The 19,375-nt window shown below is 40.1% G+C and overlaps 1 protein-coding gene across 4 annotated transcripts in view; it reads right to left on the bottom strand.

Annotated features, from left to right (window-relative positions):
• Positions 1-290: 290 nt before the first annotated feature.
• Positions 291-19,375, bottom strand: part of STAG2 (stromal antigen 2) — a 127,953-nt gene continuing 108,868 nt past the window's right edge. For all 4 annotated transcript variants that reach the window (XM_044305299.1, XM_044305298.1, XM_044305302.1 and 1 more), the window contains exons 26-35: positions 19,162-19,301; positions 17,684-17,785; positions 14,598-14,746; positions 13,253-13,381; positions 12,951-13,156; positions 12,654-12,843; positions 12,409-12,522; positions 10,387-10,513; positions 5,796-5,873; positions 291-2,159 (exon numbers count right to left, since the gene is read on the bottom strand). In XM_044305299.1, the coding sequence (XP_044161234.1) occupies positions 2,136-2,159; positions 5,796-5,873; positions 10,387-10,513; positions 12,409-12,522; positions 12,654-12,843; positions 12,951-13,156; positions 13,253-13,381; positions 14,598-14,746; positions 17,684-17,785; positions 19,162-19,301 (1,259 nt within the window). In that variant the 3' untranslated portion in view covers positions 291-2,135. The remainder of the gene's footprint in view (positions 2,160-5,795; positions 5,874-10,386; positions 10,514-12,408; positions 12,523-12,653; positions 12,844-12,950; positions 13,157-13,252; positions 13,382-14,597; positions 14,747-17,683; positions 17,786-19,161; positions 19,302-19,375) is intronic.

Consider the following 19,375-nt stretch of genomic DNA (forward strand, 5'->3'; position numbering starts at 1 on the left):
ATTATAAAAGTCATTATTTAGCGTGAACGGCGGCAGGCAGGGAGACATAAATCATACAGTTATGTACTGCTGACATTAGCACATCGCTAATGTTATCCAGCTACATAACGATTTTTCTGATGACAGAACCCCTTTAAATACTGGTTGTCTGGTCAGTCATAGAAAAGCTGAAAATTACATGGGGCAGAACACTTTCTGCCAGACATTTGACTATGAAAAAAAAACAATATATAAAATATGTTTGATGCAAATCAAATATTGTACTTTCAACACATTAAATAGAACTAAACTTGATATACTGTAGGTTTATTTTTATTCAAAAAGTTACTGTCTCAAGACATAAATACAAATCAGAAAACAGTACAGAGGACAATAGAATGTGGAGGACAACAGGTTAGGTAAATATATAAAACATTTTAGCTGGTTGAAAACAAAGCTGTAGGAACTGCTTTCACAAAGATATACTCTGCTTAGAGTAAGAAAAAAATCAACTTAATTTTAAAATGGTATATACACAGTCTTTTTAGCAGTTCTAGGAAATGCAGTGGTGTGAAGGTAGGGTAGGCAGTCATTTCAGACACGGAGTACTTATGTAACATGATTTCGACATATCGGGTTCTGTTACAACTATGATGTTCAAAAAATAATAATTATATTTTAGAATTATCTAGATAATTTATGGTTTTTGGCTACCACAGCCTAAACGTGATTGTTATTTTGTTTAATTAACAGCATTTTTTTTTTGTATTTATTTATTTTTTTCGTTTTTTTTTTTTTTTTTTGTCCACAAGAGAAGTTTGTGTATTGCAAGCATAAGGCATGGAATGACTTTAAACCTCAGAAAATGAAAGACAACTGACAAAAATATACACAATGAAATATAAGTTAAATTTACTTTAATGTCTAGCTGCCTAAGCCTGGCAAAATGAGTTGATGTCGGATGGTGAATATTGACTAGTAGTTGTGAACTAAGGATGACGTGTGGAACAAAGCTTTTATAGAATAAAGCTAAGTGTTTTTTTACGAGTTCTCTAGGTTTTTAAACTAATTTAAAAATAGAAGAAATGTACTGTAACCTGCTGGAAGTATACTTAACCTGAAGACTGCTTGCAAAGACAAATAGATAAAACAATATAAAATACAAATTTAAAAATCATTTTAAAGCGAATATTCACGCTTCAACTATTTTAAACATTGTTAAAACTTTCAATATATTTCTGAAACCTCATTTTTAACTTGGAATTTAAAAGTAAGAAAAAAACTAAACAAACTGCGCAATTATAAAATCAGCACCAATTTATATATATATATATATATATCATTTTATTTAAAATTTAGAACCCTATTCCCACACTCTAATAAGCTGTATAATTTCTGTTTAAAGTTTTTTTTTTTTCTTTTTTTTCTGCAAACATACTACAATAAGCTTTTTATTTGGAGACAAAATACAGTGGCACTACTGGAAGGATTTTCACGACATTACATGTTTCTTAAAGGACAAGCAAACTTTTAGATTGGTTAATGAGTGAGCATGGTTATGTTTCGATACCTTCGGGCAGTTGTGGGGAAAAAGGCTTTCAGTAAGGCTCCTTTCCATCAACACAATAGTTAGAAAAAAAATAAAAATGGGCACACGCATTTAAAACAAAATGGTCAAAATTATTCACTGTTTGCAACATATTGGAAACCCATTAAAATGGCATGATGTTAAAAACATAGGAAAACTATTCATAACCATACCAGGTCATAGATGTAAACACTAATCAGTTTCCTCATAGTGTTAACACAGTCAACACTACTCACGGGCGGGATTTCTTTTTAATTGAAATAGACAAAATAAAATAAAAGAAAGGGCGTCATAACTGGACAACCTAAAGATATATAAATAAGATTTATTTTCCAAAATAATACATTGTAGCTTATTTGCAAACTGTTTACTTGTCCTTTATAGTTTTAGTTTTTCAGGCATTCAAAACTGCCCCTCAATGCACTTAATCTTGGTAAGCATATCAAATTCTCCTTAGAGAAAATTCTGTACAGAATTTCATTTTATCTACCACAAATCTGTCATTAAAAACTTTCTCTTCCATTTTTTTTAAAAAAACTTCACCACAGAGTTGATAGATGAACTGGTATTAAAACATTGATACCCCAAGAACCTAGAGAGAAGAAAAAAAAAACAAATGGAAGTTAGGAGTATGTAAAAATGTAGATAGATAGAAATGGAAAACTAAAAACATAAAAAAGGCTTTACGTTGGAGAGTAGCAAAATAATAGTGCAAAAGCAAGTAAAAATAAATAAATAAATAATGAAATGTTATGTGAAGATGTGTTTTGCTGCCATCAGCTGTCTACCGCAGTGAATGACAACAGTAAGTCTATGCACTTACAGTTTGAGGAAGAAAAAAAAAAAAACATGCGTTATTCTACGTGAAGTGGTTTAACAAACTTTTCTTGTGTTCCTTTTCGGACTAATTTGGCAGAGTTGTATTTACAGCAACTTTTTTAACATACGTTTATGATGAGTAAAGGTTTTAAGAAACTACTTCCTATTTCCCCATGTACATGGAAACAGAACTGGCCTCACACAAGCTCACACCATCTGCTTAAGGAACATCCATGCTTTAAGTATATTTGAAGATTGTATCAGAGGTTGGGGGTTCATGAGCCTTTCAATCAAAGAATCAACAGGGCTCTCCAATTCATGGACCCCCAACATGGTTAAATATAAGGAAACGCCTTAAGTAGGTACATGAAGCAGACATTTTCCAGGATACACTGTATTATGCTTAGAGCAGGGCTGGGGTTAATGTAAAGCAATTCTCCCTGTGTCATAACCGACCCCACTCACACTGTGCAATTGTCATAACGCTATAAAAATTAAGTCACATTTACTCAAGGGTGAAAAAGTTATCCCGTCTCAAAAAACACACTTGTAATTCCCTTAGCTAAAACGTAGCCTTTATTCTATCAAATCAAACACCTAAGGCCTCTTTCACACGAGAGTGACGGATTAGGTCCGGATGTGTTCAGGATGCGTTTAGTGAAACTCCCTCCATTTTGCAAGCAAGTTCAGTCAGTTTGGTCTGCGATTGCGTTCAGTTTTTTCTGCGCGGGTGCAATGCGTTTTGATGTGTTTTTCACGTGCGTGATAAAAAACTTAAGGTTTACAAACAACATCTCTTAGCAACCATCAGTGAGAAACACATTGCATCCTTGACTTGCTTTCGGATGCAATGCGTTTTTCACTGAAGCCCCATTCACTTTTTATGGGGCCAGGGCTGCGTGAAAAACTAAATATAGAACATGCTGCGTTTTTCACGCAATGCAGAACTGATGCGTGAAAAAAAAAGATCATGTACACAGACCCATTGAAAGGACTGGGTCAGGATTCAGTGCGGGTTCTATGCGTTCATGTCACGCATTGCACCTGCGCTGAAAACTTGCTCGTGTGAAATGGGCCTAATTTCCCCTCCACCACTTCTTGGAGTTGAAAATACTCTGGGCCAGTGCTATTGCTACCTCAATAGTCTGGATATCCTGCAGACATTTTCTGGCAATGTTTATTCACCACATGCCTGCAGGACGTGTGTACCGTGTTGTCATATAACTGGATCCTAAGCACCCCCCAACATGTTTCACCGTAAACTTACATCGTCATGGGTAATGGGGCTACAGGAAATAGATACTATTGAGACAGATAGTAATAGTACTGGCCAAAGTATTTTTAGCATTAGGAAGTGGTGGAGGGAATTAGATTTATAATTGATAAAATAAAAGTTGTGTTTTAACTAAAAGGGTTTTCACACAAACTCCAGGAAATTTCCAGAATATCAGGTCCTGAGATTTACCAGAGTTGCCTTTTCACACATGTAGTGATCGGGCACATTCTCAATACAGAGGTAATGTTCTGGGTGCTTAGGAATGGGGTGGGTACTTTAGGCATGGGGTAGGGCCTGTGCAGCGTGGCATGATGCAAAATATCACAACAAGCATGTTATTAACACGCCCATTGTGATTTTGCAGAACATTCACTGCTGTGTTCAGACATGTGCAGGCTTACAGTGGAATCCAGACATTTTCTGAAGTTTACCTGGAGGGGCTGTATGTGTGAACGCCAACATCCGCAACAACTGTCCTGGACTTTACCTAGACCTTTTCTCTTCAGATCCCCAGTACTAAATCCACAAGTCATCATAAAATCAGTGTGCCATGCTTAAAGGGGTTCTGCAGTTCTGGATAGATCAGCATCTGATCGGCGGGGAACTAGTATCACTGGCCTGGGCGGGGCAAAGCTATGTTCACTTAAATGGAGCTCAGCCACGCCCGGCTAGTGATACTAGCTGTGACGTCACTGGGCCTGTGGTAAACACGGAGAAAGCCGCAGCGCTGCCTTCTCAAACAGCTGATTGGCGGGGTCCCGGGTGTCGGAAACCCGCTGATCATATGCTGGAAATCTATCCAGATGATAGATCATCAGTTTAAAAGAACTGCAGAAACCCTTTAAAATTCCCTCCCCTGGCCTAGGCACCTGGAAAGCAGCCGACATGGAACATCATCAAGGTGATAGCTATGAAAATATTGCAGAATTTAGGTGTGAAAACGGCAACTAGGGAATTAGTGGGATAAAGTCAGTGTAAAATCTGGGACAGATATTGCAGATGTGTGTGTTCACACTTAGAGAGAATCAGAATTAAGTTTTTTTGAGCTGGAAAAGGCTAGGTTCACATCTGCGGCAAAGCGCTATATTTTATCTATATCTGAATGCAGCAATATTTTGTCTAGTGTCACTGCTGGGAATCTGATGGACTCAATTAAAGTCAATGGAATCTGTCGGCACATACTGGATCTGGTGTTTCAGGTTTTCTGTTCCTATGCTGGAATTGTAAAGCTGGAAAGTCAACATGGATGTGAACCTAGTATAAGCCTGTTAAATCGATGTCAGAAATTTTAAAGGGGTCCAGCGGTGTTATATTTTTAAACATTAGAATTACAGATGAGCAAATTTTTGCTTTTGAAATTCGTTCACACTTCATTTGTTGGTAAAAGGTAAATTGCGTTATGGATTCAGTTGCCACGGACCATAATGCAATTCTATGATAGAATTGTTATGGTCCGTGGTAACCTAATCCATAACGCAATTCACCTTTTACCACCAAACTAAGTGTGAACGAATTTCAAAATATGAAATTTGCTCATCTCTAATTACAATGGGTTAAACATTTTAAAAAAGTAGCTATACTCCCCTCACTGGCCCCCTGTGGTTACCATACCCTGTTGCTCTCACCTTTCTGGTCCCAGTCTGACATGCAGGAAATGCTGGAAGGGCCAATGACTAGCTGAGCAGGCATCCCTGCGTGCAGAGCCAGGACCAGGAAGAGGGACCACAGCAGCGGTGGTAGATTGGTTTGCATGGCTTCTTTATTGTTTTATATCTTAAAAAAAGAACTGCTGGAAGCCCCCTTAAGGCCGTAAGAAGTTGTGCAGTTTACAAGCACTAGCCAACTCAGGCACAGTCTGTTTCAGCAGAGCAACATCAATACATAAATCAAATTCTAAAAAAATAAATTTGAACTACAGAATAAAGTTTTCGATTACAGATACAAAATATACACAGACAATATAATCCTGTACATGATTGGCTACATGTTTCACTAAACAGATCAAGTGTAACCCACGTCAAGCTCTAGTTACACTTTTAAATGGCTACTTTCAATGGGTATACCGGCATATATTACAAAGCACATTCATTTCATTATTTTCAGAATGGCAGGGATTATATATTTTAAGCTTACAGAATCATCCATGATTGAAGCAGGATCAAAGAAATCAGGCTTGAGCTCTGTTCTTTCTCGTCTGTTTTTAGATGGCGGCTAAAGAAAAGAAGTAGAATAGGCATTTTAACTGCAAACCAGGACTACACAACAAATAATCTGTAATGGAGGAAAAAAACTAAAAAGTTTAGACATGAATGACCTATCTTCAGGACAGCTCATGAATATCAAATTGGCACGGATCCGACACCTGGCACCCTTGACGATCATCTGTTTGAGGAGGCCATTGCGTTCTGGTGAGCGCTGTGGCCTCCTCACGGCTTACCAAGCTCAGGCGCATTCACTTCTATGGGGCTGACTGCCCCTAGGTAATGTGACCGACTAACGTGATGTCACTGGCCTAGGAAGAGGCCGCTTTGTTCACAGAGCGCCGCAGCCTCTTTAAACAGCTGATTGGCAGGGGTGCTGGGAGTCCGACCTCTGCTAATCTAAATCTCAGAAAACCCCTTTAAACTCACTGGTTTTATAATCAGTTTATTGATAACCCTGAAGTAACTGATCCCGTGTATAAAAAAAATAACGTGCAGCGGCCCAATTAGGTAGTCTTCAATGTGACACCAGGTGATGGCATAGCCGCACTCAGGCAATGCCGATTAAATCACTCTGACACACCAGTAAGTCAAGGTACTTCTAAGGGTACTTTCACACTAGCGTTATTCTTATCCGTTTTTGAGTTCCATCCTAGGGGCTCAATACCAGGAAAATTTGCTCAGTATGCATCAGGGTGTCTTCAGTTCAGTCCCTCTTACGGCATTTGGCCTCTTTCCGGCCAAAATTCCAGAACACTTGCCGGAATGCCGGATCCGGCATTATTTTTCATTGAAATGCATTAATGCTGGATTCGGCACCAAGGGTTCCAGAAAAACGGATCCGGTTTCCCGGTCTGCGCATGCGAAACCTTTAAAAATGTGATCCGTTTTTCCGGATGACACCAGAGAGACAGATCCGGTATTGCAATGCATTTGTGAGATAGATCCGCATCCGGCTACAAATGATATCCGTTTGCATACAGATTTCCGGATGCGGCAGGCAGCAGAACTGCCTGCCGGATTCCAACAAGGCAAGTGTGAAAGTACCCTAAGCCTTAGTATAAAATCCAAAGGAGTAAAATGCTAAATTTATTAAGAAACTCGCGATGCGCGAGCTAGCGCATGCACAGTGTCGGCATCCTGTTCATTTCCTGTGCTGGCATCAGCACAGGGAACGAACTACGCATGTGCTAGCTTGCGCATCGCGAGATTTCGGCGCTCCAGCTCTGTGACGTCAGCCAGCAAGGAGGAGATTCAGAGGACACGGGGCGGTGCTGGGCTCCTTTCCGTTGGACTAATCTCCGGATACAGGACACATATGAGGTTCATTTGCATATGGATCAAAACGTTTTTTTAACACAATAAAAGCACAGAGAGCTATGGGGACTGGGTATTGCAGACGTGCTAGCGGCTATCTAGCAGCCCATGTCCCCAGCTCTATGGCCAAAATCCTGGTGACAGGTTCCCTTTAACACCATTCTAATCATACCTGTAAACCACCAGTGTGTGCAGTGAATGCTCAGAAAGATGTTTAACATAAAAATCTGTTTTAGGCCTCTTTCACACTTGCGTTGTCCGGATCCGGCGTGTACTCCACTTGCCGGAATTACACGCCGGATCCGGAAAAACACAAGTGTACTAAAAGCATTTGAATCCGTCTTCAAAATGCTTTCAGTGTTACTATGGCACCCAGGACGCTATTAAACTCCTGGTTGCCATAGTAGGAGCGGGGAGCGGTATACTTACCATCCGCGCGGCTCTCGGGGCGCTCCAGAATGACGTCAGAGCGCCCCATGCGCATGGATGACGTGCCATGCGATCACGTCATCCATGCGCCTGGGGCGCCCTGACGTCACTCTGGAGCGCCCCGGGAGCCGCACGGATGGTAAGTATGCTGCTCCCCCGCTCCCCTTTACCATGGCTGCCAGGACTTTAGCGTCCCGGCAGCCATGGTAACCACTCTAAAAAAAGCTAAACGTCGTATCCGGCAATGCGCCGAAACGACGTTTAGCTTAAGGCCGGATCCGGATCAATGCCTTTCAATGGGCATTCATTCCGGATCCGGCCTTGCGGCAAGTCTTCAGTTTTTTGGGCCGGAGCAAAAAGACATCCTGATGCATCCTGAACGGATTTCTCTCCATTCAGAATGCATTAGGATAATCCTGATCAGGATTCTTCCGGCATAGAGCCCCGACAACTGAACTCTATGCCGGAAGACAATAACGCAGGTGTGAAAGAGCCCTTAGGCTACTTTCACACTGGCGTTTTGGCTTTCCATTTGTGAAATTCGTTCAGGGCTCTCACAAGTGTTCCAAAACAGATCAGTTTTGCCTAATGCATTCTGAATGCTTAAGGATCCACTCAGAATGCATCAGTTTGCCTCCATTCCGCTTTGGAGGCGAACACTAAAACGCTGCTTGTAGTGTTTTGGTGTCCGTCTGACGAAACTGAGCCAAACGGATCCATTCTGACACACAATGTAAGTCAATGGGGACGGATCCATTTTCTCTGACAATAGAAAACGTATCCGTCCTCCATTTACTTTCAATGGTGTTCAAGACAGATCCGTCTTGGCAATGTTAAAGATAATACAAACGGATCCGTTCTGAATGGATGCATGCGGTTGTATTATCTGAACGGATCAGTCTGCAGATCCATGACAGATCCGCACCAAACGCGAGTGTGAAAGTAGCCTTAAAGAATAGGTACTTTTCTGATGACACATTCCCTGATAGTTTTTTTTATTGGATCAAAAAGAAACCTATAGGTTATATATTCAACCCAAGAGTTATACACAGGCCCTTCTCCCTAGATCTTTAATACTACTTGTCCCTTTCCTAACTCCCTGGAAATTAAATATTTAATTGGGGCCAAATGACAAATTCTGCCTTTGTGTTACAAACTGAACGTCTGTATCTAATCTGTAATGCCTCATTCTTCAAACGATGTTAATGCATTTTAATTATATCTCTGTAATTGTGTTCCACGGGAAAAACCAATCATGTAATGGGCCTGAATGACACAGAACATATTTGGGCCACTAGTGTTTCGTTACTTCAAAACATTAATTCTTATTCTTTATATTCTTACTTTTATTCTATTTACAGAGATTGTCACGTTTTTCTCAACATTTTCTCTGTCCTGCAAATCGCATATTTCCTATCACATTGATGCTACCTGCATAGCCCCTATGTTCAGATTGTGATGCCAATTACATGACTCCGTCCAATAACTTCCGTGTTTCTTCTGGTGACATTGCATCCACTAGCTTGCTTCTGTGTGGTCATGATTCTGCCTGTATTCCTGCCCATCTAATTTTCATGGGTGGGGAGTAGGAGGCATCATCAGATGCTGGAGATTGCAGATGCCACCTATTAACACCCATGTAGATTAGGCCTGTTTCACACTTGATTTTTTTATTCCGGTTTTGAGATCTGGCAGAGAATCTCAAAACCCGAATTAAACGGATCAGTGCCATTTAATAAACCCAGATGCATCAGTTTCGGTCAGATCCAGTTGTATTAAATCTTAACTGAAAAAACAGATCCGGCATGAAAATAGTTATAAGTTAATGGCCGTCCAGTTTTTTTACCTAACAAAAAAAAAAAATGATTCGGCACCATTGACTTACATTGACTTTCATGCCGATTCCAGTTTGTTCCGTTTCGCAGACTGGACAAAACACACAGCAAGAGGGAACAGAATGCATCCTGATCAGATATGAGCCCATTGACAATGAATGGGGACAAAACTGTTCCGTTTTGGCCCGGTTTTTGAGATCCTCTGCCAGATCTCAATACTGGAAAGCCACAACAAAAGTGTGAAACAGGCCTTAGAAGGAAGGTGATGCAGCAAGGACCAGGAAGAACCATGAAGATGCAGAAGCAAGCCAGTGGATGCAATGTCACTGGAGTCCTGTGATTGGAAATGGAATCTTAAGATAGGGGTCACACAAAAAATAAACTGGACAGCCTTTTAAAGCATGCGGTACCTGCTGATAAACTCATATTTACCTGCTCCCCGATACTGTTTGGCAATATCCCGGTCCATAGGCTAATTGCAGTGGGGGTCATGTGTGCCGCTGCAGCCAATGACTAGCCTAAGTAGTGACTTGTCCCCAACCAGCACATCGCTACTGGGTCACATGCCACTTGGGGACATGTCACCACTGAGTCCACTCATTGGCAACAGGGGCACACATGACCCCCTCTATACCCGGCGGAAGCAGATAGACCAGTGTATTATCAAATAGAGGCAGAGAACCAATACAGCTGGGAGCACATGAGTTAGAGTTTTTCAACTGGTACCACATGCTCCAAGGCCCAGAAAACAAGTCCATAATTGTGGACACCCCTTTAACCTGTTTATGCAACCATCAAGGCTTCCAGGGTTATCACCATAGCACATCAATTTTTCAAAAGAACCCTAAGAAATCCTGAGGACTGAGTCAGTCAGATTTCTTGGGTTTGGGTTATATAAATATATATAATTTTATACACACACAGGTAAACAACATAACTTACTAAGTCTATATCCATTGTGTCAAAGTCCATGCCCTCATTAAGATCTTCAATTCTGCCCTCAGATGACATCATAACATCTTCAACAATTGGTTCTTCATCATCTTCCATTAGCCCAGGGTTACGCCGTCTTAATAGAGAAAAGTCACGGTATGAATAATATGTTCTATCATAATTATAAGCAAAGCTTGTGGCCAGAACCCCTAAAGAAAATGTGTTTCAGACAAGGACAGACATATTAAAATAACTATATCTGATTGATACTACATAATATAGTTATCGCAGAAGGAAAAAACGACAAAAATCAAATGTGCAAAACAGTCGGGCTGAAAAGCAGCACAGGGTTCTGCTGAGTCGCATGGGAATGATATGATCTAAGCTCAACCTGTCCAAGACTTCAATCACGTTCCTTAACCCCTTGAGTCCCGGATTTTTTTTTTGTTTTCATTTATCTTCACTGTCTTCCCAGACCCATAACTTTTTAATTTTTTTGTTCACATAGCCGTATGAGGGTTTGTTTTTTGTGGGACAAGTTGTACCTTCTAATGCCACCATCTAATATGGAATACAATGTAGTAGTGATGGAGTGGAATTGAAAAAAGGAAAACAAAAAAAGATATAGAAATTCCGGCACAGTTTTACAGGTTTTGTCTCTATGGCGTTCCCTGTGAGGTAAAACTTACATTTTACGTTCATTCTCTGGATCAGTACAATTACAACTATACCACACAAAAAAAAAGGGAGAAAAAAAAACCCACTAACATTTTTTTCTTTTCATTGCCATATTCATCCCTCCATTTTTTTATAGTTAGTTATGTCTACAGACCTGTATGTGGGCTCATTTATTTTTTAGCAGGACAACACGTAGTTATTAGTCATTCCATTGGTGTGTGCGTGACTTTTTGATTAGATTTTATTACTTTTTTTTTGGGGGGGGGGGGGGGTGCATAAGTGCAGCAATGAAAAAAATTGTGTATTGGATAAGTATTTTTATATTTTAATAGTTCAAGCATTTAGGTACGAAGCAATGCCCATGATCATTATGCTTTTTATTTATTTTAATTCTAAGGAAAGAGGGTTGATTTAAAACTTTATATTTTTTTGCAGGCCTCTAAGAACTGCAGCTCTGAAATGCTGGGTCTCTTCAGAGAGAGACAGTGTATCAGAGAGAAGGAACGGCTACCCTGATCGCCACATGGGGGAGCCGGTCCTATCCCAGAATTGTCCACTTTCTGTTTTTCTGCATATAGATGCTGTGGTCATGCTTGACCATGGCATCTAAAGGGTTGAATGTTGCAATCTACACTATTGCCAGTCACAGACATTAGTCTCAGGCCTCTGCTGTTTGATGGGCACCATATTTAAGACCCCTCCTTTCGCCATACATAAACGGCGCTGAAACTCAAGGGGTTAAGGGTACTTTCACACTTGCGGCAAAGGATTCGGCAGGCAGTTCCATCGCCGAAACTGCCTGCCGGATCCATCAGAAAGCATACAAACTGATGGCATTTGTCAGACGGATCAGGATGCTGATCAGTATCACAAATGCACAAAAATGTTGGATCCGTCTCTCAGGTGTCATCCGGAAAAAAACGATCCGGCGTTTATTTATTTCACATTTTTTGCGGTCTGAGCATGCACGGAACGCAATGCCGGATTCATTTTCCCAGAACACTCAGGCGTTAATGCATGTCAATGGGAACGCGCCGGCATTAATGCATGTCAATGGGAAAAATGCCGGATCCTGCATTTCAGCAAGGGTTTCAGAATTTTGGACGGAAATAAAACCGCAGCATGCTGCGGTATTATCTCTGTCCTGAAAAGTCAAAAAGACAGAACTGAAGACATCCTGAACGGATTGCTCTCCATTCAGAATGCATTAGGATAAAACTGATCAGTTATTTTCTGGTATTGAGCCCCTAGGACGGAACTCAATGCGAGAAAAGAATAATGCTAGTGTGAAAGTACCCTAAACTGGCGTTTTTTTATTTGACTTCAAATCTGACTCCAAAATCTGTTTCTTACATGGCTTGTTGAAGATTACTCCGCAGCTTCACATAGTTCATTGCTGCTCTCTCTTGCTGTTGCCTTGCTACTTCTTCTTGTTGTCGTTGGGCAAGCATCCACGTTACCTGTGTACTGAACACAATTTTATGCACGCGGCGGTTATCAATTTTGCTTAATAACAATTTATGTCCAGAAAAAAATTATAATAATAAAATAAAAAAACAGCAATACAAAGCTTAAGGAATTTTATCACGAAAGCCTACTTATAATCGATGGGGGGGTGGTGATGCTCAGGCTGCATTGGGTAAACTGGCATGTAACTTTCTTCAGGCCGCAATCGTTTGGGTTCTCTCATGATGGTGGATGTTAGCTGAGGAGTTTGCATCATGACTGGTGTATTCATCGTTTGCTCTCGGCTTAGCCACATGCTATCACTGCTACTACTCTCTTCAGCTTAAAGAATAAAAAAAATATATATATGAATATATCATTACATAACAGGCATAAAACATAGAAAACAGCAAGATTGAATGCATTTTGCAGTTGCACTGATGGACTACCTTCTGGTATTTTCCGTTTGCCTGTTGCTGGTTTTGCTTTTTTACTTCTTATTGAAGAGCCTCTGCCACTCATCCCACTCATAACAGACATAGTGTCGTCATCTCCTCCAGCTAATAAAGAGTTTCTATAGGACATGAGTGGAAGCCAGGCATCCTCTCTTCTGAGAGACATCTGAAAGGTCATAAACTTTTCCAAGTATGCGTATCTATTAAAAAATAAACATAATACGATTGCCATTGTTTCAATTTCTATACATATCATGTACAGTACAGAGAGACGACTGATAGCTGTTGGTACTTACACAGTTTTTTTGTCTTGTCTTAGCAGTTTTGATGAAAACTCGCTGAGAATGTCGAGGAAAGCCATGTTTAGAGGTGGGTGGACATCTCCTTGTGGGCTTGGTTCTTTAAAGGCAAATTCTATACCATCCCTATAAAAATATACACAACAGACTTAGGGCTCATGCACGCGACTGTATGTATTTTTCAGTCCGCAAAAAATACAGATGACGTCCGTGTGCATTCCGTATTTTGCGGAACAGCTGGCCCCTAATCGAACAGTACTATCCTTGTCCTTAATGCGGATAATTATAATAATAGGATTATTTTTTTATTTTTTTTGCAAACCCATTGAAACTAATGGTTTCGCATACCATCCGCAAAAACAAACAAAAAAAAAAAAACACACGGACTGGACAAGGAAAGAAAATGCATTTGTGTGCATTAGCACCTAAGACTTAAATAAAAAATATATAAACAAGTAAACCTTAATAGAAATCAGAAGGCTAAATATTATTAAAACCACAGGGGAGGCATGTTCTGGACATTGCCAATCACATCTAAATATGAGGTCAGCATCGCCCTGCCTTTCAATGCCACTTACAGAGACATAGTGATGACTAAAGTAACATGGATAGATCAGCAAATAGACAGACATGTAACCATACGCCAGAAGGCATCATAAGGTGACCGCCAGGAGACATTCCCACCACAGCCTTGTCCAGCTACAGAGCACTCATACAGCATGAAATCTTACTGGATTACACAAAGCTGTCATAAACCACCTCAATACCATACACTAGAGCTGATTAGGGATCCCATTGCTGACATCCAAGAACAGATAAGAATTGTATTTAATACAGTTGAAACAAAGAAATCAGGAAAAGTTACACAACTTTCTAATCTTTTTGCTTCCCATTTCTGCCTTCATTCTGCTGAAGTGTGGGGTCCTTGTGCTTGGTCCTGTACTAGTCATCAATAGTCTATCATTTAAAGGGGGCTGTCAGCTTTCCTGATAAGCCATTTTACTATATACTCGTATACGCCATAAAATAACGCATCTTTTCTTAGAACTGCACATCGTGCTGTTTCTTCTTGTTATTACTAGGCTAGGTGTTACTATTTCTCTGGTCTAAACAGCATTTCAAACAAGATCTGACGGTGTCATGGAGAATACCGGTATTTACTGAAACACAGACTGAGATGACACCTTGAATGTAAGGTCTCCTTGCTTGCAGAAAAGATCTCACACTAGCTGAATTACAAAGAATGTAACAAGCGTACAAAAGCTGCCTCTTATTAAATGTGCCCAAATTATGTTACACAGGATTAGGTCTTATAGTAAAAATAAAACCAAGCAGTGATTACTTGTGTAACATCGCGATGGCTTCTCGGGTTTTAAGCTGATCAAGTCCAAAGGTTAAAGCAAAGCGTCTTGCAAGTTCTTTTATGCCACTGAACGTTGGTGATGTTCGTTCAAAGGTAAAACTGTGTTCCTGGATCATCTCATTGAAAAGCTGTGCAAGATGAAAAAAAAAAAAAAAAAAAAAAAAAAAAAAAAAAAGATTTCATTAGTGCAAGTGGTATTCAAAACTCTTATTTTTCTATTATTGAGACTAACAATAGCAGATATGAAGTAAATAATAAAGAATCACAATGCACTGGTACCAACATTTTGTCATTTTGATATTATGAAGATCGTACATTTAAGACAAAGTCCATTAACCTTATTAAACTTCTCCTCTTTCATGAAATTTCTTCGGACCATGACTTCAAAGTTCCTGCACCCTTAGGCCTCATGCACATGACCGTAGTTCACTTCAAAAGGGCCGCAAAAGATGCGGACAGCACTCCGTGTGCTGTCCACATCCGTTGCTCCCTTCGGTGGCCCCGCAAAAACAATGTAGCATGTCCTATTCTTGTCCGTTTTGCGGACAAGAATAGGCATGTCTACAATGGGCCGCCCGTTCCGTTCTGTAAATTGCGGAAGGCACATGGGCGGCTTCCTTTTTGTGGATCCGCGGTTAGCGGACCTCAAAAATAGGCAGTCGTGTGCATGAGGGCCTTACTAGTAGAAAATATCAGGAACCATTTCCAAACTTTAAAGATATATATTTAGCTGAACAATAGCTCTGCCCTAAACAATCCCCTGCTTTTTGGATTTAGAGGCCCTTTTAATGTTTAATGCATTAAAAAATGTTATTGTGTTAATTAACCCTTTCCCAACCGCCCTACGTAAATTTATGGAGGCGGCCGGGCGTTTAAAAACGGCACCCACTTGCGAGTGGAGTGTGCACCATAGCCTCGGGGTGTCTGCTGTTCTAAACTAATACCCGTGACCGGCGGTAATGGCAGTTGCAGACATTTAACCCTTGAAATGCCTTGGTCAATCGCAGAAGCATTGTGCGGCAGCTTCTGTCCTCCTGAATGAATGAAGCTGCCGCACATTCGTTTCTATGGAGCCCCTGCTGTGGCAGGGCTCCATAGGAATAAATTGAAACTCTCATACACTCCAATGCTAAAGCACTGGAGTTTCTGAGAGAAGCAATCTGATGATTCCTTGTAATAATTCCCATTGGGAACTATATTTCAAAAAAAAAAAAGTGTAAAAAAAAAAAAGTGTAAAAAAAAAAGTTTATATAAAAATTCTAATTCCCTAAAATGTCAATAAGAATATGTAAACAATAAAAAATACACATCATGGGCATCGTCGTGTGCAAAAAACACCCATACTATTAAAATCTAAAAATATTTTTCCCCATACGGCAAATGGTTAAATGGAAAAAAATAAGTCAATGTTTTTTGATCACTTCACCTCCCATCAAAAAGTAATCATTGAAAAATATAGATCGCCCCACAAAAAATTTAGCCCTCACATAGCCCCGTACAAATAACTACAAAAAAGGTACAGGGGTCAGAAAGATTTTTTTTTCAGTATTGAAACACAAGAACAACTATACATATGTGGTATCGCCATAACTGTACCGAGCTGGAGAAAAAGTCAGTTTTACCACACTGAAAATGGTGTAAAAAAATAAATAAATAAAAAAAATAAAGTGTTGTTTTTTGTTTTGTTTTTAATATACTTCAACCCTATTTATAGTAAAGATCAAAGGTTTGAGCAGCTCTCACCTGCCGAGGATTCCACTGTGTAGCACGGAACAACTCCTTCACCCGGATCAGGAGAAATACGGAAGTATGTAGAAAAAAGGGGTTTTGTCCAGCTTGTAGTTGTGGTAATCCAAAGGCTTTATTCAATAATCACATAGGTATAAAATCCAGCTACAAGAAAGCAGGTCTACATGTTTCAGGCACAATTCAATTTTAGCCCTTACTCATGAATTGTGCCCGAAACATGTAGACCTGCTTTCTTGTAGCTGGATTTTATACCTATGTGATTATTGAATAAAGCCTTTGGATTACCACAACTACAAGCTGGACAAAACCCCTTTTTTCTTCATTTAACCCTATTTGGATTTTTTTTTTCTTCCCACTTCCCACCACATTGTATGCAATCATAAATGGTGCCATTAGGCCCTTTTCACAAGGGTGAGTTTTTCGCACGGGTGCAATGCGTGACGCAAATGCATGGGGCTGAGTGAAAATCGCAAGCATCCGCAAGCAAAAGTAAAATGTCCCTTGAAGTAAAAAAATAATAAAATTACTCACCTCATCCACTTGATCGCGCAGCCGTTATCTTCTTTCTTCTTCTTGCAGGACCTGTAAAAGGACCTGCGCAAACATCATCGCGCCCACCACGTGATGAGCACGATGACTTCAGCGCAGGTCCTTTTGCAGGTCCTGCAAGAAGAAGAAAGAAGACGATAACGGCTGCGCAATCAAGTGGATGAGGTGAATATTTTTTTTACTTCAGGGACATTTTACTTAGCATTCTGTATTAAAGAATGCTATTATTTTCCATTATAACCATGAAATAATGGAAAATAATAAAATCTACAGAACACCGAACCCAAAATTCAGTGAAGAAGTCCAGGTTTGGGTCTGGGTAGCACATTTAGTTTTTTATCACACGCGTGCAAAACGCATTAAAATGCTTTGCACTTGCGCGAAAAAAAATTAACAATGCAATTGCAGACAAAACTGACTGAAATTGCGTGCACACTATCGCGGGTTTCCCGCAACACATCCGGACCTCTTCCGCGACGCCTGTGTGAAAGGGGCCTTAGAAAGTGTCTTGTCCCACAAAAAACAAGACCTCATATAGCTATATGAATGAAAAAATAAAAAAAAAGTTATGGCTTTGGGAGAACTGGAAGTAAAAAACTAAAACATCATTAAGCAGTTAAAATACTAGACTTATAAAAAAAAAAAAAAAAAGTTTTAATAAATGCATCCCACAATGAATCTGTACTATTTATACATTATGCATGATTAAGACAATGAAACCTCGAGGCTAAACTTTGGCTCCAAAATGAACTCACAATACAGCATACCTGTTGTAAACTGAGAATGAGAGTCTTCGCGCACTGGATTTTATCGATCTGTCGCGTTTTACTCATGGTTTCTTTTATGATGTCTCCATAGTCATTATAATACTACAAAACAAATCATTGCATTAGTAACATCAATAAAAATAAAAAAAGGAATAGTATGCTTAGGAGTGGTGTGGGTGGTCCTACTCAGTAACTGACAGCCTTCCATGTAAACTAAATTGTAAGTCAGGACGGATCCATTTGGCTCTGCACCGCCAGGCGGACACCAAAACGCTGCAAGCAGCGTTTTGGTGTTCGCCTCCAGACGGAATGGAGGCGGAACGGAGCCAAACTGATACATTCAGAATGGATCCGCATCCATTCAGAATGCATTGGGGCTAAACTGATTCGTTTTGGGCCGCTTGTGAGAGCCTTGAAACAGATCTCACAGGCGGACCCTGAAACGGCAGTGTGGAAGTAGCTTTAGCTGTCAATCACTGATTGCACCACCCACTTGACCACTAAAGCCCAGAATTAGCAAAGACTGAAATTAATATACAACAAGTTACGCTGATTCTTTTCCCAACAACTATATATCAATCTGGTTGGCAGCTCTATAAGATGCTGACTGCAGATTACATTGATTTTTCATAGTGGCAGGTTCTTTTCAAATGACATGGGGTGCCTGTACATATAGCGTCTTGTGCAATTTGGGAGAGAACAGCATACCTTTACCACACTTTTCAGAGGCATGGCTTGCACAAATTAAAAGGGTTTTCCACGACTTTAATACTGATGACTTATCCTTTGGATAGATCATCAGTATCTGATCGGTAGGGGTCCGACAAATAAAATATGATCCCCGCAGTTTGAGAAGGCACAGGATCTCCTGTGAGCCCAGCAGCCTTCTAGCAGCTTACCAGCACAGTGCACAACTCAACGCCATTCACGTCAATGGGGCTGATCTGTACCTAGGCCACAGGACCGATGAACGTGTCGTCACTGGCCTAGGAAAAGCTACTGCGAGTGCCAATACATTCTCTAACAGCTGATCTGCGGAGGTCCTGCGTGTCGAAAACTCAGGACCTCTGCAGATCGGGGGGTTGGGGGGGGAATAATAATGTGACTGAAAAATGCAATATAAAACAGCTGCAATTCACATTACGACTCTGTACAGTTATCAAGAGCAACTTACGTTAGGATGTTGATATGACTGTGGAAAGTTTTTGATAACTCTGATAACCTGGATAAACTTATTCTACAGTATATAGATCACATAGGAATAATGTGTGTAATCAAAGAGAGCAAACAAGGCCTCAGCACTTTAGTCACAGTTTAGCGTACAGATTAATGGGCGCATCCTTCATTATGGAGTCTTAGAAGTACTACTGGTAACAGACAACTTTTATTCTTAAATTCAGAAGAAAATGTATAAGCTAAGAAAACTGCAAGAAATTATTAATTAGCTGCATAGCTGGAAAAGACCTTTAAGTACCTACCCTCATATACTGCTTGAAGATGTCAGCTGCAGCATTCATTTCAACCACATTATACACTATAAGCTTGCAGAAAGCTGCAAGCAAATTTCTTCTTTTGTGTAATGCTTCAATTTTACTGGCTTCGTCATCTTGCTGACCATCTGAAAAAAAAAGGGGGGGGGAAAAGACAGAACTTAAGCAAAGGAATGAAGAGTGTGAATGCATACTGAGAGAA

Source organism: Bufo gargarizans, chromosome 9, assembly GCF_014858855.1.
Source record: "Bufo gargarizans isolate SCDJY-AF-19 chromosome 9, ASM1485885v1, whole genome shotgun sequence".
Lineage (NCBI taxonomy): Eukaryota > Metazoa > Chordata > Amphibia > Anura > Bufonidae > Bufo > Bufo gargarizans.